The 18,333-nt window shown below is 40.2% G+C and overlaps 2 protein-coding genes across 2 annotated transcripts; both read right to left on the minus strand.

Moving 5' to 3' along the window:
• Window positions 1-6: 6 nt before the first annotated feature.
• Window positions 7-3,659, minus strand: rpp14 (ribonuclease P/MRP 14 subunit). Its single transcript, XM_036532115.1, has 6 exons — window positions 3,608-3,659; window positions 2,861-2,972; window positions 2,469-2,553; window positions 2,250-2,326; window positions 1,792-1,870; window positions 7-1,165 (listed from the first exon to the last, which is right to left on the minus strand). Exons 1-6 carry the CDS (start codon window positions 3,648-3,650, stop codon window positions 1,109-1,111), a joined length of 453 nt encoding a protein of 150 aa, XP_036388008.1. The 5' UTR covers window positions 3,651-3,659; the 3' UTR covers window positions 7-1,108.
• Window positions 3,660-6,725: 3,066 nt separating this feature from the next.
• LOC118779428 (monoacylglycerol lipase ABHD6-like) lies at window positions 6,726-17,065 on the minus strand. Its single transcript, XM_036531545.1, has 9 exons — window positions 16,960-17,065; window positions 13,434-13,565; window positions 12,584-12,740; window positions 12,147-12,260; window positions 10,618-10,750; window positions 8,520-8,677; window positions 8,281-8,335; window positions 7,583-7,683; window positions 6,726-7,233 (listed from the first exon to the last, which is right to left on the minus strand). The coding sequence occupies exons 2-9, from the start codon at window positions 13,550-13,552 to the stop codon at window positions 7,051-7,053; spliced, it is 1,020 nt and encodes a 339-aa protein (XP_036387438.1). The 5' UTR covers window positions 13,553-13,565; window positions 16,960-17,065; the 3' UTR covers window positions 6,726-7,050.
• Between the last annotated feature and the right edge of the window lie 1,268 nt (window positions 17,066-18,333).

Raw genomic sequence — 18,333 nt, forward strand, 5'->3', positions numbered from 1 at the left:
GCGTTTATCCATAGTTAGGTTAAGACTTTGCTTCTCACAGCCATCTTTCAATTAAATATTGGGTTATCCTTACATAATCTCTTCTAGTACCATGGCTATTTTTTAAGGATCTGAGGTGGTGTGAGAACCATAAATGGGCAGCTGTCAAAGACCAGTTTTAGCTATCAGAACATATGTACTTTATGCCATGGGAAAAAAAGATATACATGTACAATTACATAATTTATTTCTACAGCAGGTACACTGAAGTTACAAGGGTGGTTTATGCTGGCCTTAGAATATCATACACATTTGGCTACTCATTCAGTCAGCGGAGGAGCTGATGAAAAGTGTAATGGAACAACAGCAAAGGGCCACCTAGTGTTGATCCTTAGGGCCACAGAGCCAGCACTAACTGAAAGATTCTGATGAAAGGGGAAAACTTAAGGCCTTTCTGGACTGGTCCAGAATTAGAAGTATACCGGCATTCAGAGAATCAGTTGAAAGGATCACCTAAACCCAAAGCATTTTTCTCCCCAGATAATGACAAATTAAATCTGACGGTAAGTGTTTTTGCTGTTACTCATAAGGACTTCTCTAGGACTTGAGTTCAACAGTATGCTTGACCTCTTGCACCATGACCATGTACCCCCCCCCCTTCCAGTAAGGCAGGAAACAGAAATGAAGACAAAGCAAATCGTGATCATTTTTGCTTCTCTTCACTGCCAACACCATCTCCCCTGATGTACAAAGGTACAGGAAAACAAATTTCCTGAGAGAAATATTCACCCGCTGCCTGGGTTTTTAGTCCCCAGAACAACTGAGATAAGCCCATCAATCAGCACACGCTGAACAATGGGATTTTTTTCCTGAGGTCATCGTGGAGTGACCGTGGTTGACACGGATGGTGGGGTGGTCACATTAAAGCCAGTTCTAAATAGGCAGCAACCCTCAGCTCTGAAAGCCTTCGTCAGCATGGCTCACTCCCTGATGAGAATTTTGACATCAAAGGAGTGTAGCAGGAGATGTTTTGCAGGCAGTCTGACAGGACGGCTAATTGTGGCTGAGGTGTCAAAAGGCAGGTCATTTTTGGTTTGTGCTGCTTTCTTCCACAGTAACAAAAAGCATCTTAGTCCAGCTCCAGTTCTCTGCTGTTTCCACTTAAAGCTAGCAGAAATGGTGAAACCTACAAAAGATAGAGGCACCTTTTAATGAAATTAACTTATATTTCATTGTTTTCCATGTCACATTATAAAAAAAACTGCACAAAATAGTTGAGGGATTCTGCCATGTACACAACATAAGTTCATTAGTTATTTATGCAAACAACTTTTTATTGACTTGTTTACATTATACTGACATGAGAATTTCTGTCAAGTCATTCATGAGGCAGAGGATTGTCTCATTACTGCCATCTATTGTTCAAAAAGTGCAATTCGAAAACATACTGTCCAATCCAATCATGGTGCATAAATTATGTTCTATCAGGTCCAGCGCTATGGGGGTGCATAGGGGTGCATAGCACCCCCAGATGGACCTCAGTGCAACCCCAGTTGTCTCCTTATATCCCAGTGTCTACATAGCATTTATGACTTTTTGTGCACCCCATGGATTGCAGTTGCACCCCTCTGAATTTTCTCCTGGCACCAAGCCTGTGTTCTACACATGCAAATAAGACACATTTTAACTCCATTTTTCATATTTTCATACAAGAGTGGCAATAACAACATGAATGACTATGTATTACAACATAACAAAGAGCAACAGACAGCATGTTCTCCAACTATAAACTTTTAGGAGAATAAAATTCACCTGTGTAACCCGGACAGCACACGGTTCACTCTGGTAGGATCCTAGTAATGTCAGGGCACTCCACAACTTCACCAAACCACTGGGGGAGGAATGGTGGATTGCATGATTATTTGGATTATGGGGTGGGGCATTCAGTTTAAACATAAACTTTGCCCTTAATTTGAGTGATGGATTCAGCAGTAATGACATTTTTTGTATTCTCACACATCATTACACACTTGAGTTGTGTTAGTCATTGAACTGAATGAAAAACTGTGTTTAAAAAACAAATAAAATGTCATAGTTAAAGATTGATTACCAAATTTAAGGACAAACCATCATAGCAATTACACAGAATGTCCCCACACTCTAAAAGCCAAAAGTATCTATCAAGAATTCAAAATATACAGATGTGCTGAAGTAAATATTAACATAATTGATTCAACTGATAACTGATTTCCAGTTTCCTATTACAGTACCTGTTATAGACTCGTAGCACTGCTGTCAGTGTATTTTCCTCAAATTTCAAAACGTCAAAAGGAAATGCAGCTCCGATCTGTAAAACATTAATTTAAAAACGCAACTGCATGGCTGTGAAAATAAAGCAAGACAGATGTGAGATCTCGGTTTCGTACTGGTCAAAGCTGTGAACATGCCCTCTTGATTTATTTTCCGTCGTAACTGTCGCTTGTCTGTACCTCTCCATAAAGGTCCTTAAGTGCAGAGACGATGAGCTGTTTGAAATGGGCTGCGTTCATCCTTTTGTTTTCATTCTCCAATATCCTGTAAATGTGTAGATTTTAAACGAATTGTAAAATATTAGTTAGCTAGCTAACTCAGAGCAAGTAATTTCATTATCTTCAAAGGATTTCACATGTTTAGGATCGGGTTTCTAAACACGGAGCTCACGAAATCACAAAGCTGAGAAGCTGGACTCATACTTTAATGACAGCCTTAGCTACAACTTCTGAATCGTGAAACTGTTTTGCGTTAGTTCGCTATGCTCTGAACATCTCAAGAGAGATGAAAGACTCCAAAACAGAAGCAAAATCTGGTGCATTTCATGACTAGGAACGGACTCGATACTTACAGAGCAATCTTCATATAATGGTAAACTGAAGCGTTTTTGAATACGTGCCGTTCGAAACTCGCAGATTTATCCATTTTTTCTGGTTGCATTCTGTTAAGTCGAAGGCAAAGTCCTATAAAACAAGCCATGCACCTTTAGCTGAACCAGTGTTCTCCCCATGTGCATCAAGTCAAGATCTCAAACAAGTCTGGTGCATTAGGCTTACAAAGTAGCAACGTTTGATGGCGTGTGTAAATAGTTGAGTAATACTTAACATTTCATAACTGCGTAACAAAGTGTCAATTTGTTTGCAAGCTACGTACTTCTGTAAATATGTTGTCATATTACAACATGGTAAACTACATTGAGATGTACATTACACATTTACAAACTAGCTAGCCAGTATATGTATTCAGTTATTCTTGTTATGAACATACCATTATGAACATCGGCTTTGTCTGATATGTCCCCAAAGCACGCAAATGAATCACGACAGCAAAAACAAGATCCCAAACTTTAGAGAGCTAATTGTTAGCTATCTTCATAGCTAGGAAGCGCCTATAGGTTATTTGCTATCCGGTTAGTTAACGTTGGCTAGCTAGTTAGTTAGCAAAAAGGCACTAGCTATCTTCAGAGTCAAACTGTTTAAATGTACCTTATTTTATTATATATATATTTTTTTTTACAAAGATAGATTATTAATAATTAGGACGGGTATCTGTAATGTACAAAATAAGGCACATCCATACATGTGAGTTTCTGACTTACCAGCTGTTTTACGAGGACTGTCCCTTTCTAGCAGGGAGACCATGAGGTAGCTACGTCATGCAAACTGCTTTACGGCACGAACAGCCACAAAACCCGCCTACAAGTACGTCACAAAGTGATCCGTATATGAACCGAACGGTGCAGGCCCTTTGCTAACCATTGTCTCGGCCGATCCACATATGAGAAGATATCTGTACAGAGTGGGCGAAACCTTTGTTTTGGTAGAAACCGCGTCAGGATCAACTACACTAACTAGCAGTTGATCGTGTTATGGTGTGCATACCCACTGATCACAAAGGGACCACAGAGCCACACAAGAAGGTATGAGCCATTCAAATGACGCGACCTCTGCGAAATACTTGCACGGACTTACAGTACCTTATGTCATCAGGGTGGACTGAAGGGAATCACAAGTAATTTGTCGAGCTTTCTTGATAGAATCTTTCAGAAATAAGCCTAGTACTTGATTGGATATTGTGAGACAATCTTTATTCTATATAACAGCTCTGGATACTCATGACTCATCCCAGTGTAGCCATAACCCTATCATTTAAATGAATAAATGAATCTAATTCAGTTATTCCTTCTGGAATCAAACATGTTCATGGGCGTAACTAGTTCAAGTGTTAATGGCAACCCTCATATTCATTACACACACTGTTTCCCATTTTCCTAAGGACTTCCAAAGTCTTATAAATTAAACAATGTGGAAACATCTTTCAGCGTTAATGTCCTGACGACTGCAGAAAACTCTGTAAGGGCCATTCCTGCCTCTACTAACACTTGCCTGTGTTTCAGCTCTGTGTGAGCATTTCATTATTTATTAGGCTTTCAAACAAGGATTGAGTCTTGTTTCTTATCCCCCCCCCCGTTCTGTTTTTCTTGCACTTGTAACTCTTGTTGGTCATAGTCAATATAAATTGGTTTTCAATGCCCTAAACCCAAGGCCACATCCAATATAATGTCCAAAAGCATTTTTCGCTTTGACATTCATTCATTTGCACTCAGTGCTTAAAGCTAAATAACTCTTAAAAACCGGATAAACAATAAACTGTGATTGTTTCAGTAATAAGATTATGTCATGTTTCATTTTAAGGTCAAACACAGTAAATCTGCCAATTTCTTTTCACCTAGTCCACACAACCAATTGTGCAGGGCAGCTTGGACTGTTCCAGCTTCCTTTTTTTTGACCTTAACTAATTCAGTCCTCCACGCTGAAGCCCCATGAAAAAGGCCTGCTCATTCTTACCCCAGGCCTCCTAGTGGTGGAATGAGCTATTTACAACTGTGAGAACAGCAGTCACTCTCCCATTCCTGCCATGGTATGAAGAGTCACTTCTTTAATGCACACTGAGGTTCATTCAGCTTGAATCATATCTAAATCAGTTGATGCGAGACTGTACCTGAGACTGTACCTAAGCTGAAGCATGCTTTGACTGCTGATTGGTTTTTACCTTCTGGCGACTACATGTAGTCCACAGCTGGGATTCATAAGGGGTATTTTGGACTTGTGTACACTAATTTGCATTTAATGGTTTTTAAGAGCATTTAAGAATTTATTTCACATACTTAATTGCGATGGAGCATTGTAAGTGCCACATTTAGTTAGGTAGTATGCTATTGTGTTTGTATTTATGTCCATTTACCTGTTATTTCATTCTGTACTTGTATTCACTAATGGAGCGTTTCTCAAAGTTTGTCCTGGGGGACCCTCTGTGTATTCAGTTCTTTCCAATTTGAGGTCTCAAGCACTTAGGTTTTTACTGCGCTGTTAACTGAATGCTGGACATCACTTACAAGTATCAGCTATCAGTTCTTTGTTACAGATATGGGTATGTTGCAAATGCGTTCTCTAACAGAAAGATGCATACAAAGATGTTTATTTTTCATAATATTCCACCCTTGATACAATTTGGTGCAGCAATCACAAGTAGGCTTAATTAGTTGCTCAATTACCTGTTTGTAAGTGTCATTGAACTAATTACTCTTAATCAGTAAAGCTGAATGTCTCTCTATATTACTGTTTTAAGGGCTAAAATTGATTAAAATTAAGATTTTAATTAAACATATTTCTAACACAAGCATACCTCCAACAGCACATTGCTTTCATAAAAATTATAGCAGATTAAATGTAGTGTTGTTAAATGAAGTCCATTCTTCAAAGAACAGCTCAATTAAACCTTACTATATACATCAGCTGAAATGACCATTAGCCTTGGTTCCAAAGGACTGGGCTTGAGAAACACTCGGGGGTGGGGTGGGGGGGCATAAATGGATGTGAAGAGTGCAATATCAGCAGGATGCAGGGAAATATTTGGATGATAATGACCACATAAAAATAGGCTGAGGCAAGCAATCATTTATTACCTCAAAACTTCATTCGAACCTACAAACATACAGCATACACTAGATTTAACAGAATCAATAAATACATAATAAAACTTACCATTTACACTAAAGTAATAGAATCTCTGTTTACCTCATTAATTTCCAGATTCATATTTAGTTTCCTATATTGCACCATCATGTCCTTGCCATTTTTATTCCACTAAACTCAAAACGTATTGCATCATATCCAATGTTTCAGGCTTAGTATAGTGTGTGTGTAATTTATATACATATATATATATATATATATATATATATATATATAAAACACACGCAGTGGAGCTGCATAAAGTATTGTTCATGTTCACAAAGCATCATTTTTGGCACAAAATTTGTACTTTGTTCAGTACTAAATTAACAGACAAAAAAATTAAAAACAAAGTGCAAAATGAAATTTACATGATTCTGTAAGGGTTGTCATTCAACCCTTGTTTGGGAGTCCTGTCTTCTAATCCCTGAGACAGGAGAGACACGTAACCAGTGGCTCATGAATCTTTGCTACAGTAGGGGAAAAGGACTGCAATAAATATGGTAGTGGATTCTGGATATACAGTGACAAACTACAGCAAATCGTGTGGAGTGCTTCACTGCGTCACTGTGGTATTTGTGCTACTGTCCTGCCATGACCTTGTTTAAATGGCTTCATAGAATTATAAGCAATATTATGCTTACTACTATGTATTCCTATCCAGCCTGCTCAAAATGCAGGATACAAACAGCTTGCTAATGTCTATGAATGTCTGTGAATATCATATTCAATAGGAATGACAAGATTAAAAATATGCACATATAAGTCAGACAAGACCACTCTGTGAAACGTACTGTCAGGAAAAAAAGCCAAAGGAGGTAAATGTGGCACATTTTAAATAATCAGTGTCCTTGATTCATAAGATCTACTGTCACAATAAAGTGCCAGAAATGCCCAAAAATACTGTGCATGGCCCTCTCCATGTTAACACCACAAAGAAGGACGACGGAGAGGAGGGGGGTGACTCCCTGAGAGGTGACTGGAACAGAAAAATTATGTACAGATAATATTACTCTCCAGGGCCGTCTCAGGAGAGCTTCTTGCTGCTTCCATTGCTTACGTTCTGCTGGGCTATGAGGAAGTCCATGATAAGCTTGGCAAGCTTACGAGGCCGCTCTACTGGCACAGAGTGGCCACAGTTCTCCAACAGCTCCACCTGGCATCCAGGCAGGGCTTCTTCCAGGACCGAGGCACCTGAGACGTCCACCACCTGAGGGAGGGAGAGATACTCCTGTTTACATGCACCTGGGAACTGTGGTAATCCACAACGCACACCTCACAGAGCAAGGATGAATGGGTGTTTCCTTGCAACATCTAAGACAAGGACTGTTTGGCTACAGTGCAGGGAGTGATAAGATGCTGGACTTGTAACACAGAGGTTTCAAGTTTTACTTGTAAGTTGGTCGCTGCTGTTGTACCCTTGGAAAACAGCCCAACTGCTTCAGTAAATACTCAGCTGTATGAATGGATAGTGTAAAATTTATAAGCTACGCAAATCACTCTGGGTAAGAGTGTCTATCAAGATAACGTAATTAAAGGGTTGCTATTAGTCCACTTACCTGATCTTGTTTTCCCCAAATAACTTGCACTGGGGCTGTGATCATGTGCATGTTCTCATGTAAGGAGTATCTTGAGTTCTCCCCTACTATCTCCAAGAATGCTGCAGAGGCCAAGAAAGGCAAAGAGACAGTATAAAAGGGAACACATCAGCTATCATTCATTAAATTTTCATCATGATTTTCCACCACTCCAAAAATGTGACACATCTTACAGCCCGGGCTGGAGACATGGACAAAGGGAAAAGTGGAGGAGACATTACACCGCGATTTATTTGCTTATCCTGGCACACTTCACAGGTGCCTTTGTTTATGCACCAGATATTTTCAGAAATGTCCACGTTATTTTTTTCTATTTGTACAACTGCTTTAGGCTGTGGCAGGAAGAGAACAGAGAGGGGGAGTGAATGAGAGACAGGGGTGAAACTCAGACTCAATAATTTGTTGAGTCATGGCTGACAAGGGACTTTAAATGTATGATTGTTTTTTCATTACCACAACAGGAAACATTCTGACTACAGATTCCTCAAGTGTAGTGAACCTGTTCTTTGCCTCAAGTGGATGAAGATGGGGTTTCTGACTTGATAGTATTGAATTATCTGACTCTATTGGGGGAAATGAGCAAATTAAGGTACAATTAAATCCCATATTTTCATTGCTATAAAATAAAATACTGATCTAACACTGTGGAAATGACTGACCTTCTCGGTAGAAGTCGTTGTGAGGAATTCGAACATCCACTAATCCCTGAAGAATCTAACATAGAAGGAAAAAAACTTCAGCAAACGACAAAAAACTGAGGTAAAAAGGTAAGTAAAAAAAAGTTACATTTATGCTTACCCCTTACCAGTATGGATGATACAGAGCTCCAAATGCTAGCTAACCAGTTTTCTGAGAAAGGGTCCAGTTAGAGCAGGGTTCTGAGGGTTGGGGGTTGTACCTGCTGGGGGATCTTGTAGCGGATATGGGAAACCAACTTTATCATATCATCCATCTCCTGAGGGGTGGACGGGATGAGTGGGATGCTTTGGATGTTCTGGGTCTTCTCTAAGACCCGAAGATGCTTGACAAAGTTGCTCTCATGGGGTTGCTTCAGGCCTGTGGGCAGAACAGCAGTTTGGGGGGGGGTGTTGAAATGTGTCTAATATGAGTCTGGTGAGTTTGAATCTTGGACTTCAAAATGAGATTAGTCACATTTAATTACAAAGATAAGGGATGTTTCTCATATTTATTTGTGTGTCTGAGGAAAACATACATGTCATAAGGATCCCAAATCTAATTCAAATTCTAATTCAAGTTCTGTGGCTTACTCTGTCTGTAACATTATGCACAGCACAGCCTTGGAACTTGCAGCTATGCTAAGTGAGTCTGAATAGGTAGAAAACATGTTGTTTCCAAATACTGTCACATAAGTAATTCAATTTTGGTGAGTAACAGTTACAATATCAGTAGTTGAAAAACTAATATAATGAGTACAAGAGGGTCCTTCCATCAAAAATCTGGGTTGTCCTTCTACAGGTAAAACCTCTTTATAATTGTTAGCACCGGAGAACATCACCCTATCGAGCCTGTACCATTGCTTTTAAATAAAAGTAAATTCTGCATCCACACAATTCAGTGAGTTGAGCTCTCTGAAGTTAGAGCATCAGGAAATCTATATGTTACGAGATCTTCATGATTTTCAATTGTTTGACATTGTACAGAAGTGTTTTTTTCAGTTTTGTAATAATACAGCATGAGTCTAAGCATCTGAAAAAAGCAAAAACACTTCTGACAGCCTATTATAGTGGGCAAAGGTGCTTGCATTGATTGGGCACAGGTGAAGCCTTTTATTATTCATTAAACTAAATATTGATTCAATACCCGTTCTGCTCAGGCAGTGGATGCATGAGCCAAATATCAAACTGTCAGTAAACCAACTGGGGCTCAAACACAGAGACAGACTAAAAACCTTGCCTCCTTGCTCATATAAGCAAGTATGTCCTTGACATAACCACTTTGATCATACCTTCACGTCTGCAGTAGTTTTACAGTATTCAGAAGGCAAAACACAACACACAACCTCATGTCTGGTGAGCTTGGTATTATTAGGGAAAGAGCTGTCAGAGCTACTAAATATGACTTGTTTATAGTTACTTAACTCCTTCCTCCTTGCATAAAGTCTGTTAAAAAACTAGCAATGTTGATGTAAGCAAGCACAAGTACCCTGTTTAAAGATAGAACATTGCCACCAAGTCTGTCAGGGGTTACAGTTTGAAATAATATGAATCTGTGAGGGCTCACTTATTAGAGGCTGAGTAAAAACATTGTTCAAATATATACATTCATGATGCATTTACAGAGATGGAAAATCTTGATTTTTGTTTCATATGCTTTGCTACATTCCACATCATGGCTTGGGAGATGTCTGAATGCTGAATTCATGCTGACTATTTTTAAGTTTAAATGTAATGCTGTATATTTCTGACTGTGTTTTGAAAAGTCTCCTTGCTCTCCACTCATGATTCCACTGCAAGTCACAGTTATGCCCGCTTATGTCACGCTGTGATTAAATTCCGGTTGAGCACCTGTTATGAGGCTAGACATTCAAAGCTGCTTTTGCAGTCTGCGAACAGCATTATGCAAAAAGCAAAAGGTTGTCTATACGTTTGTCCGTGATACATAAATAACAGATACATTGTGACACTTTTTTGGTGGACTGGGACCTCAGCTTGCAACTTATGCAATAATCATGATTAACTACATAACTTGTTTCATGAACTCCTAAACCATGGCCATGTGGAGTTGTTACCGAATCCAGGGTGGAATTTAATCCTGTTTTCTATTTTGCCATAAATTTGGAACAAATGTTGCTTACACAACTTTTTGCATTACATTACTGCTTAAAACAAAAGGGAAGGGAGCTTTACAGCACTTCCTTATATAACCATTGTACTGTATCTATGGTCAACCCCAGAGCACAAGACATGCATGTGTTTTAGATTACTTCAAGGGCGGCCCGCTTACAAAAAGTTAGTGGGTGCATGAACCTGACTGACCTGCAGGACATATGAGCGAGAGGCCGGAGACGTCTGCGGGGTAGCGGGCAGCATACACACCAGCCACGTTGCCTCCCATTGACGTGCCCACCAGGTGAAAGGGCTTCTTGTTCAGCTGAATACTCTCTACAAACTGTCAGAGAGGGAACGAGACCGTTGCAGCCATCACTGACTCCACCACATCATACAGTGCCTCAACACTTCCGTTATTGAGCAGGAACCATCTTAACTCTTAAAGAGGAAAAAAAAAAACTGTAGCAGCACCTTACCAACTTCATCAACTGATTATAACCAGCATGAGAAATATACAGTACTTACACTTAAGTCAGCAGAGATGTGTTCAACAATAGAAACCTTCAAACCTCAGTGTCTATGGAATCTACTGTTACAGCAAACCTGTAACTTTAGCATGAAGCAGGAAGCATTCTTTATTCCTGGCTGCTTATTTTGGCCTTATATTTTAGTTCATATTTTACTATCATTCCACAGCCCTCTCTCTCTTCCCAATTGGACCTACTCATATTACAGTGCAAATCTCAGAATATAAAGTGAGAGGAAGTTGCTGCACCCTCATTCTCCTTTTTGGAATTGGGATTCTCAGAACCATTTGATTTAGCATATACCATATTAGATAAACATTAACATACTGTAAAACAAATTGCCCTTTCAAATGTATTCAATGTTCTTGAATTACATAAGAGGGAAAACCAGGCCATGAGAAGGGACCTACTCACTTTGTGATTTTATTGTAGACTCAAATATGGATCGTATGCAACTAAATACAAATACATAAGAAAAATGAAGGCCATGAATTAGAGACACATTGACATTTACAGTATGCACAAATTTTGATACTAAAACATGCATTGCTCATCATGTGATTTTTGTTGCAGTGATATCTAGAATGCAATAAAATGATGCGCTTGAATATGTTGGGTGGGTCTTTCAGCCTCTTTATCTGATAACTGCCCCAGATGGAGAGTGTTCCAGGACATCAGCTCCAATCAGCAACAAGCCACATGATTTAAACCCGCAGCCTCCTTAAGAGCTGTGAGCATGTTTTGTTTTGACTCCACACTGCTTAGGGAAATGACAGAGAGAGCACAACATGAAATGTGCTGCATGCCCAAACTTTACAATAAAAAATTACTTTGCTAGAAGAATACAGAACATGCCGCAGTTCAGACAGGGAACTGGCCTAATTTCCTCATATCTGGATATTAGCGAAATACAGTCTGACTATCTAAGAGAATTTACAAACATCAAGGCGGAGATTAACTGGCCAGGGATTACAGCTCTACTTTGACTGCTTTGCCTTGGCTTGAACTATTCTGATGCTCCTTTTGGTGCCAAATGAAGGGAACTGAGTTCATGTTCTCCACAGGTACATTATTCCGGGTAATTATACACGTTCCAATTATTTTACTGCATCACTGCACCATTTCTCACATTTCGTGACCAACACTGAACATTTGAAAAGCAAACAGTGTACATTTACCCATCTACAGGAGACAGGGAGAAGCACCCACCTGGTGTATCCTCTTGACCTGGCCCTCAATACAGTAGTCTTCTGCATTTGTGCGTGTAGTGCCCTCATGTCCAGGCATGTCCACACACACAAGATGCAGGTGTTTTGGCAGGAACTACGCAGACAGACACAGGCACAAGTTAGCCTCTACACTACAGTTCAAGTTTTCTTTTGATTATGACCCATTAAACCCTCTGGCTCCGTTAAGCCTGATCAGAGATTGACTTTGGCCTCAGTGTTGTAATCTGGCGTTAGGCGCAATTAGAAAAGCCAACTTAAAATTAGCTTGAATCCGTATTATGTTAACTAATTTTGAGTTCATTGCCAATTGCGTTTATTACAAAGCAGCGCCAGCGTGTCACCCTTTCTGATAACCAGGGAGTGGGGGTGGGGGGGTGGGGGGGGGGGGCTGCCTGTGGGGTCAGGAGAAACTCTTACCTTGGCCACAGACAACCACATGTCTTTGTGAGTGGAGAAACCGTGCAACATTAGAATGGAGGGCCTGGTCCCAGGCTTTCCTCTGGTCGAGTAACAGAACCGGTACGATCCACAGTCTGCATAATGCACCTGCAGGCCAAGGGCCCTTCTCCAGTACCTGTAAAACGCAACACTAAAGTCTGAATGGGAACACAGTTCATTACATACAACTGAGGTAGTGCTAGAGTACCCGGCGCTAAATGTTACTTATCAAACTTGTTTTACAACACAATTCACCGAAGTAATAGCTGCAGAACATTATGCACCATATGCACATATTTTATTTGCACACCATACAGAACCTAAAGACAGGCTATTTGCTTGGAGTTCAGTATCTTAGAGTAATTTTTCCAGCCACATCCCAGCCTCCCTCTTCCAAGGACCATGAACAAGTACTTTGAACTTGAGATTAGGTCTGAATGCTAATCTCTGATTGAAAATGCCTTTAAAAGTGAGTCATCCTGCACTAAAATTGCCCCCTCTGCCTGAATCACATGGACACGTGGAACCCACCGCTTGCCCCTCTGCGATTAGACGGCTGAGGCCACGCGGCAGGGCCACACACATTTGTTGTGCACTGCTGCATATGATAGCATGTGGCCCACAGGACAGAGAAAGGCCACAGGGTAAGCAAGTCAGAGGCAAAAAAAACCCTTCTCTTACTTCAGAAACACCTGATAATGAAAAGCATCAGAATTTTTCTCTCACATACAGTCCATACACCTGCACAGTAAAAGAAATATTCTGTTAGTGCTTAACACTAAAGAGATATCCAGGTCCCTTAAAAAAAAAAAGGAACAACTGCCCTTACCAGTAGTAGACCCTGATCAGAGCTGAGGGCCACAGAAGGAAGGAGGCCATGAAAGCCAGGATGGGAATGACCAGTGTCCCTCCAGCGATGAAGACCATGTTCCCCATCTCGAAGTCCATTGGCACGGCTCGCCTGTGGAACACCACAGTCTTATTTTCTCACACCCGAGGAGTGTTCACACAATGCCAGTGGACAATAAGATGCATACTCCAAAAAATGCCATCGTTGGAAGCTCACAAGCTGTCATCAGTTAGTAAATTTGAACAAAAAAGACCACATTCTTAAAACTGTTCTAATCTGGTCACAACTGCCTACATCATTGCCACACTTCCACCCCTTTCCCACCACCCATTGTAAAAATACTAGCCAAGATGGTATCTATACTTTCACCGGTCAACTGCATCCTTACCATCCTGGTATAAAAACATATTAAAATGTAAAATACGTTACATCTTTTATTAAGACAAAACAAGTTAATAACTCCAAATCATACTTTTCTTCAAATGAATCTGAAGCATTTTCTGCCACATTAGGAATATGAAATAATATGTAGCTAAAAGAAACCACTCAGAGGGTGAGCAGTTTCTATCTTTAAATTTAAATACAAGATATAGAAATGAATAACTACAAACTGCATAAAATAGCTTTCCCCTTACAATGATTTTATACCCTGACTTTATATAATTTGAAACACTTTGTCATACACGGCAGTGCCAAAAATGCCTCAGTGTAATTTCAGGTGCTGTGTTTTTAGTCCATCACATATCCAGACTTTTAGCTGAGCAAATGCAGAAATCCTGAATGCTGACTGGTGTCAGTACGCTACATACTGAATACTGTCTAATGCCCTCTGAGGCAAACGCTTTGTGATGACGTGACGCGTCTTACAATACCCGAGCACTGTCATGACAAGTACAGTCGCCACGTAGCACTCAAATCAACTCATGCATAAAATCACAGCGTGCGACATCAGAGCCAGGCTCACACAAAGCAGGAGCTCACAGGCCCACAAATGGAGCACGAGGCCCATCACTTCAGTCTTGCACTGCAGGGCCAGAACAGAATAGGCCCTTCCCCAGGACACACAGCAAAGAGGGGGCTGCTGTGCCACTGACAAAAAGAAGAACGAGAAAACACCCAGAGAGAGGAAAAAAAAAGAGGCCAATCACCAGCAGAGACAGCTGCCTGCGATGATGAGTTAGGCTCAGGTCAAAGCCTAACTCAACACTCACAGTAGCTCATGCTGTACAAGTTCTGCCTCCATTTAAATCACGGAACACAATTTCAATAGGGTGCCTTCACTGAAAACCTACAATGTAACCTTGTTCCTTACTTACAGCTCAGTATGTGTACCTGCTGCAAGTCAAGGAAAAGGTTTTACAGTATAGTAGAGGAAGCTTCATTTCCTTCCCTAAAAAGTGTCATGCTCTGAAATCAATATGCGATGTTCTTAAACAGTCATATCCTTAGACACTCTAATTACATTTTTACACATGCTGTTCTTGCCAAAAAGAACACGGAATGCTCCAGACTGAAAAATTCAGCAGCAGCGCCTACAATCACCATTGTGCACATTTAATCAGATAACCCATTTCTGTGCCGAGTTAGACATGTTAAATTGAACAGCACAAAAGAAACCATGCTATGATTAGCATTTCATGAAAATGTGTGGGTAAATGAATGTAGACAGTGTTGGCAATTTACCATCCAGCCCTGTTGAAGGTCTGGTGTTGTGAACTATTCTGTTAAGTCTCCTCCTGGGAAACAATTCTATATGATCTTTTTTAAATACAAAAATGAAGGCAAATAGTTATAAAACAAAAGAAAAAACAAAGTTGTGATAATCTCATTCTCTTCTGATCAGGATTTCTTCAACTTTCAGTTCATGATGCAACAGCAATGGTCTACCCTTGCTCAGAAATAGACACAAGCATTGCGTTATCACTGCTTTCCTGTAACAACTTTTGACATACCACAGTGAGAACACTCTGAGGTACAGTCTGCAAAGAACAGGGGCACTCGTTACATAAATAAAACCAAACAGCTCCATCTGGACAGCGACCAGATCTCAGAGACTGCAGGAAATGCACCTCACTAAAAATCTCCAGCCGTCAAAGCTACATCCTCACCACAGGACAGAGGACAGACTGTCACCTGTCTGACCTTTCCTTTAATTAGCCATTTGGGGGGGGGGGGGTTCTGTCCGTGTGTGTGTTTACAGCTGCTGTCACAACTTCATTTCAACTAAGACAAGTGCACCTTTCCCGAAGCCCTGTTTTGGGCTCATCTGGGACCATTTGGGAGAATTCAGACTTCACATGCCTTTATGTTTTGGAAACAGTGTGATCATCCCATCTTTACTCTCTTCAGTTAACACGATTATTTAGAAACAGACTGACAGTGATCCACTGAACAAATCAGCTCAGTTTTGTAAAACTGATTCTTGTAGAGCTCACTGGAATGAAAACAAGTTTGGTTGATTTTGTAGACCTCTCCCACAAGACTTTTATCTTAATGGTGTAATAATGGTAAACATGTCAAAAGTGTGTGTGTGTGTGTGCGAGCGTAGCACAAGCACTACCCATTCTGAGTTTGTTCAATCACAATGAACGTACGTCCATGGAAGTTCATTTCTACAGGCGACACTAGACAGACCTGGACACTCAACCCGAGCAACTATTGGGAATCGCGCTGCTTCAATCACGTGACGAACCCGTCAAAGTTCAAAGTCAATGTCACACAGTTAAACCAGAAAGGTTGTTTCTGGTGTTCCCTGATGTTTCGTTGTTAAGTCTTAAAACCAGATATGATGACTGTATATCGATTGATTGGAAACCGCAGAACGCACTAATATTTAAGCTTTGTCCAATTTATTGCTTTTGTGCCCACTTTTCATGCTGGCTATCCAGCTCAGAGCCTAATAATGCCTCAAATATTGTAACTGAGTTTACACTCGCGGATGACTTCTTTACAGTGCACGTTCAGCATAATTTCCATGAATCGTATGAATGGCAGTCATTTACATTAACTTGCAATATTATTATAGTGACGCATGAATCGCAGTTATAGTAATACTAGCGAGCTATATCGATTTTGATATGACATTATAGCGGTCTTAAAGTAGCCTACAAAGCAAAATACGGTCAACAAAACGGCTCCTTGCATGAACAATATTAAGAAACGTAGGTCATAAAATACACATCTGCAAAACGTAAAAAGCTAAATAGATAATAATAAATAGTGCAACCAAGATTTTTTCAGGCCCGATAGGATACGCTATTAGCAAAACCAAACTTTGATGTAATTAATTAATACCAGTTTTACTACGCTGGGTTCAGCATCCAGATACAATGCTAGCTATATATAAAATGTGTCCATTTCAGCTGCAACTAAACACGAATGCTGTAGTATTCTCGATTAACGATTTACAGCTGCTCATCCGTATTTAAAGATGTAACAGCATCTTAATGCGTTTCAATACAATGGCTAACGTTATTTTACTACAAAATCAGCTTTATTACTGTACCTTCGTATCCTCCTCCGACTCTTGCAAAAAAATTACCTTCACGTAAAGAAACCTCTGAAGACGGCGACTGCCTTAAAACGTCTTTTCACCTACTCATTTCATTCTTGAGTCGGTTCAGCCAGTGGAGCTTGCAGCAGCGTTTGCAACCGAAGTGTGCAAGCGAGCGTGACAGCTCTTTTAAAGGGAGGTTCAGAGGACATGCGTGGCGAGTGTATTCCGCTCAGTGGTTTATTTATGCCGACAAAAACGGTCGTTAGCCGTTAACACCCCTTTTTCTTGTGGCTAAGCACGAAACCAAGAAAAAAAACATGGAACAATATATGTACAATTTAACAATGCGTGTGTTGCATAATAGTACATTTTAAAAAGCTACGTAGGTCCCCATGGAGAGGTCATCATCTAAACAAATTAATTGTAATGGTGATGATTGTATAGTGGTATGTGTATTGACTACTTTGTCCATAAAACATTGAACCATATCACTGGGCTTATAGTATCTAGCTGGCTTTTAGCTCCAGTGACATCATGTCTTTCTGGTTGGCATTACAGAGCATTCAGCGACAGAATGGAGTAGCCCCTATTGGTCCTCCGATAGACTGATATAGTGCGGGGTCTTTCAACATCTTCTATGAGTTCTCCTTCAGCAAAGGGAAGTGGGGGTTCTTTAATTGGTGTACATAAACTTCGTGTTTTTTATGTTTTCATAAAGTATCCTAAATTAATATGCATCAATAATTCCTGTGGCATACTCCATTTTTGACAAAGAGAATTCCACAGCCAGGCACACCTATGGCACTAAAAAATGGGGGGAAAAAAACTGATGTTGGCTGAATCATTTTAAAAGCATGGAACATCATTACCTCGGAATTCTATTACAAACCTGTACACGTGAAAGTAAAGGGCCTGTCAATTAACTTCAGTTCCTTGAACACAACAATAACTCACTGGCTGGTCACCACAAATCACTACTCATGTGCCAATCCTAGGGAAAATGGCTGAAATTTTGACTTTGTAGTGTCACAGATGGAATGTGCATTTCTGCAGTAGTAAAGATGTTCTCCATGTTTCCATATGTACAATCACCGGATCTTGGGCCAGGGAGCATTTGGAGGATCTGACTCTGATTAAGTTAAAATCATGAGGTAAAAATCATTTGAATGAGCCAAATGAAAATGGATTTACAATGAGAGCAATCTGAGCTATCTCGGTGTCCTAAGGTCATAACAACTAGCGTGGAGCTCTCAGGGTTGTGTGGTTTTTGTCAAAATATAGTTCAGTTCATGGAAGAGAACACATTTTTTCACCAATGCTTCCCGTGTCTGCACCTATGTAATATTTATACAACATTGCCTTAATTAGCTCATTTAAAAAGTG

Source organism: Megalops cyprinoides, chromosome 6 (genome assembly GCF_013368585.1).
Source record: "Megalops cyprinoides isolate fMegCyp1 chromosome 6, fMegCyp1.pri, whole genome shotgun sequence".
Classification (NCBI taxonomy): domain Eukaryota; kingdom Metazoa; phylum Chordata; class Actinopteri; order Elopiformes; family Megalopidae; genus Megalops; species Megalops cyprinoides.

Excerpts from the sequence above, each read along its gene's own strand:
- LOC118779428 (XM_036531545.1), bottom strand. The coding sequence starts at position 13,552 with ATGGACTTCGAGATGGGGAACATGGTCTTCATCGCTGGAGGGACACTG. Across the intron at positions 12,741-13,433 it reads CTGATCAGGGTCTACTACTG|GTACTGGAGAAGGGCCCTTG; the intron begins GTAAGGGCAGTT and ends TGCGTTTTACAG. Across the intron at positions 8,336-8,519 it reads GCTACAAGATCCCCCAGCAG|ATTCTTCAGGGATTAGTGGA; the intron begins GTACAACCCCCA and ends CTTCTATGTTAG.
- rpp14 (XM_036532115.1), bottom strand. The coding sequence starts at position 3,650 with ATGGTCTCCCTGCTAGAAAGGGACAGTCCTCGTAAAACAGCTG. Across the intron at positions 2,554-2,860 it reads CATTATATGAAGATTGCTCT|GATATTGGAGAATGAAAACA; the intron begins GTAAGTATCGAG and ends ACACATTTACAG. Across the intron at positions 1,871-2,249 it reads GTGCTACGAGTCTATAACAG|TGGTTTGGTGAAGTTGTGGA; the intron begins GTACTGTAATAG and ends TTCCTCCCCCAG.